The sequence below is a fragment of the Rhincodon typus genome, chromosome 23 (assembly GCF_021869965.1).
Source record: "Rhincodon typus isolate 14 chromosome 23, sRhiTyp1.1, whole genome shotgun sequence".
Lineage (NCBI taxonomy): Eukaryota > Metazoa > Chordata > Chondrichthyes > Orectolobiformes > Rhincodontidae > Rhincodon > Rhincodon typus.
In genome coordinates, this window is record NC_063354.1 from 1,569,325 (window position 1) to 1,572,520 (window position 3,196).

The 3,196-nt window shown below is 42.8% G+C and overlaps 1 protein-coding gene across 1 annotated transcript in view; it reads right to left on the reverse strand.

Moving 5' to 3' along the window:
- The window catches only part of stxbp4 (syntaxin binding protein 4), a 208,635-nt gene that overhangs the window by 112,040 nt on the left and 93,399 nt on the right, over window positions 1-3,196 (reverse strand). Inside the window, exon 7 of the mRNA XM_048610619.1 lies at window positions 2,225-2,322. Coding sequence (XP_048466576.1) covers window positions 2,225-2,322 — 98 coding nt within the window. The remainder of the gene's footprint in view (window positions 1-2,224; window positions 2,323-3,196) is intronic.

Below are 3,196 nucleotides of genomic sequence, written 5' to 3' on the forward strand. Positions count from 1 at the left end.
CACACACACACACACACACACACACACACAGCCACACACACACACACGCACACTCACGCACACTCACGCACGCACATACACCTAATATGCATCGTCTGACCTAAAATGTCACCTCTTCCTTACATTGATAAAGCCTTTAGTTCTCTCAGGACACTGACTTGAAAGGAATTCAGGGATGTACATATACATATAAATCAATTAAAATCTTCTAACTGATTAAAGGCTTAACAGCATCTTAGGTTATATTCTCATCAATTGTGTGACCCTTTGATCTTATACTTATCAATTACCTGTCTGATAATACCTCTCTCACTAATACCTGAAGACGGAGCAAGGCTCCATAAGCTCGTGATTTCAAATAAACCTGTTGCACTAACCTGGTGTTGTGTGAGTTCTGACCTTGTCCACCCCAGTCCAACACCGCCACCTCCACAATATAAATAAAGGAGGTGTTGGGTGTTTTGAAAAGCAGTAAGGTAGACAAATCCCCTGAACCTGTTGGATCTATCCCAGAATATGAGGAAGGCAAGTGAGGAAATTGTAACGCCTTGTACAAAATCTTCGTATCCTTTTTAGTCAGAGGTCAGGTCCCATAGGACTGGAGAATAACTAATGTTGTTCCCTTGTTTAAAAAGGGCAACAGGGATAATTTGGGAAATTACATGCCAGTGATCATTACATCAATGGTAGGGAAATTATTGGAGAAGATTCTTAGGAATAGGATTTACTCAAATTTGGAAAAATATGAATTTGTTACTGATAGGCAGCATGGCTTTTTGTGGGGGAGGTTGTGTCTTACAAACTTGATTGAGTTTTCGAAGAGGTGACAAAGATGAATGATGTGGGTAATGGGGTAGATGTTGTCTATCTGGACTATAGCAAGGCCTTTGACAAGGTCCCTTATGGCAGGCTGATATAAAAGGTAAAGTCACATGGGATCAACAGTAAGCTGGTAAGATGGATACAGAACTGGCTTAGTCATAGAAGACAGAGAGTAGCAGTGGAGGGGTGTTTTTCTGACTGGAGGTCTCTGACTAGTGGTGTTGCACAGGCATCATACTAGCACCCTAATTGTTAAGACCTTTGTTATGCTGCAGATAATAATAATGTGTAGAATGGGTTTAAATGAATAAATATGTTTGGACCTTTTGACTCCTTAGTCTTGACAATAAAAAACAGTCAGTGGAAACAAAGGTGATGAGCTGACAGAGAAAAGTTCAGCACAGAACCTTCTGGTAGACCAATGAAGGAGGAAGAACTGCCTCTGACTTCCTCTCTTCATCTGAATGTAGTCTATGATCTCCCTAACTGGAAGCATCTGAGGAGAGGACCGTAAAATGCTCATGTGCTTTTAAACGCTTTAAACCAGAGAGGAACAATATAAGCACAAAATCCAATGTATCTGAACACTTGTTGTATGCACCAGCTGTGATTTATCAAGTGCTATTCCTTGGGAGTTACACCATCGAGACACAGTACAATGTAAATACTGCTGTCTGATAGGTGTGATGGTAGTTAGACAATCAAGTGTTTCTGATTAATCTGTTTGGAAATGCCTCTGTGGCAGCTGGAACCTGATCCTGATCCTGATCTCCTGGCCCAGAGGTAGGGATATTAGCACTCTATCACAGGACCTCTTAAATCAACGGTTCAGATATGTGAAGTGGTTACAAAGGTGCATAAGATACCTGACTTTGTAAATAGCGCCATTGATTATAAAAATGAGGAGTAGTGCGTTCAATTCTGGGCACCACAGTTTAGGACGAATGTCAGGATTTTAAAGGAGGTGCAGAGAAGGCTCACCAGAATGGTACCAGGAACAAAACACTTGGGTTCTGTGGAGAGCATGACGAGGCTAACATTTGGCAGAGAAAGTTTAAGAGGAGATTTAATCCATGTAATGAAAATTAAAAGGATTGTGATCCAGCTGGGAGGAATAAAACATTTCCTCTGATCATTCAATTGGTAACAACAGGTCAGAGATTGAAATTCACTGCAAAAGGAACTAGAGGAAAGATGTCTTCAAATGAAGGTTTGATAAGATCATGGACTCATAATCAGATTCTGCTGGAAGCTGCCAAAGGACATGTGATTGAACAGGATTAATTTGCAAGATTATGGGAAGAAGACTACGGTTTGCGACTAACTTGACTAGTTCCTTCAAAAAAACAGCACAAGCATAACACGCCTAACGTCCAAACAGGCCTAATAATCATTAACTTACCATCTCCAACTTCTCCACTTTCAGGCGAAAACTATGATTGAGGGACAATGATCTCCCTCGGACGGCAGAGCCCTGGGTCCAGGCTGGAGTCACGTTAACTGTAGGAGAGATGAGGGATAGTTTCAGTCATACTTGATTTTATTTACACTCTATTCCAGTATGACTCTGATTGTTACTGTTTTCATCTCATCTGCTTCCAGTAATCCCTTAGATCGCTGCTGATCCTTGGCAGGAAACAACAGGAAAAAGTGGAGTAGCGGGGTGATTATGTTGCTGTTTGTGGAATTTAGTTGGCATAAATTGGCAGGCAAATTTCTTTCACAGACCAGTAGCTGCAAACAGAATTCAGAATTGTGAGGTTGAGAACAGTGCTATCTCAAGGAAGCTACTAATAGCTCCTTCAGACATGCAATCTAATAGTCTAGGCTAACATCACGAGTTCAAATACATCACACAAATCGGTACACAGTGTAACACACTGACCGGTACGTGCTGTAACACACTGACCGGTACACAGTGTAACACACTGACCGGTACGTGCTGTAACACACTGACCGGTACACAGTGTAACACACTGACCGGTACGTGCTGTAACACACTGACCGGTACATGCTGTAACACACTGACCGGTACACAGTGTAACACACTGACCGGTACGTGCTGTAACACACTGACCGGTACGTGCTGTAACACACTGACCGGTACACGTAGCATTGATCGATATACAGTACACTGACTGGTACACAGCTTGCTGTCTGGAATACAGCACACTGACTGGTACACAGCACACTGACCGGTACACAGATCACTGATTGGTACATAGAGCACTGACCGGTACACAGTGCACTGACCGGTACACAGAGCACTGACCAGTACACAGCGCACTGACTGGTACATAGCGCACTGACCGGTACACAGAGCACTGACCAGTACACAGAGCACTGACCGGTACATAGTGCACTGACCGGTACA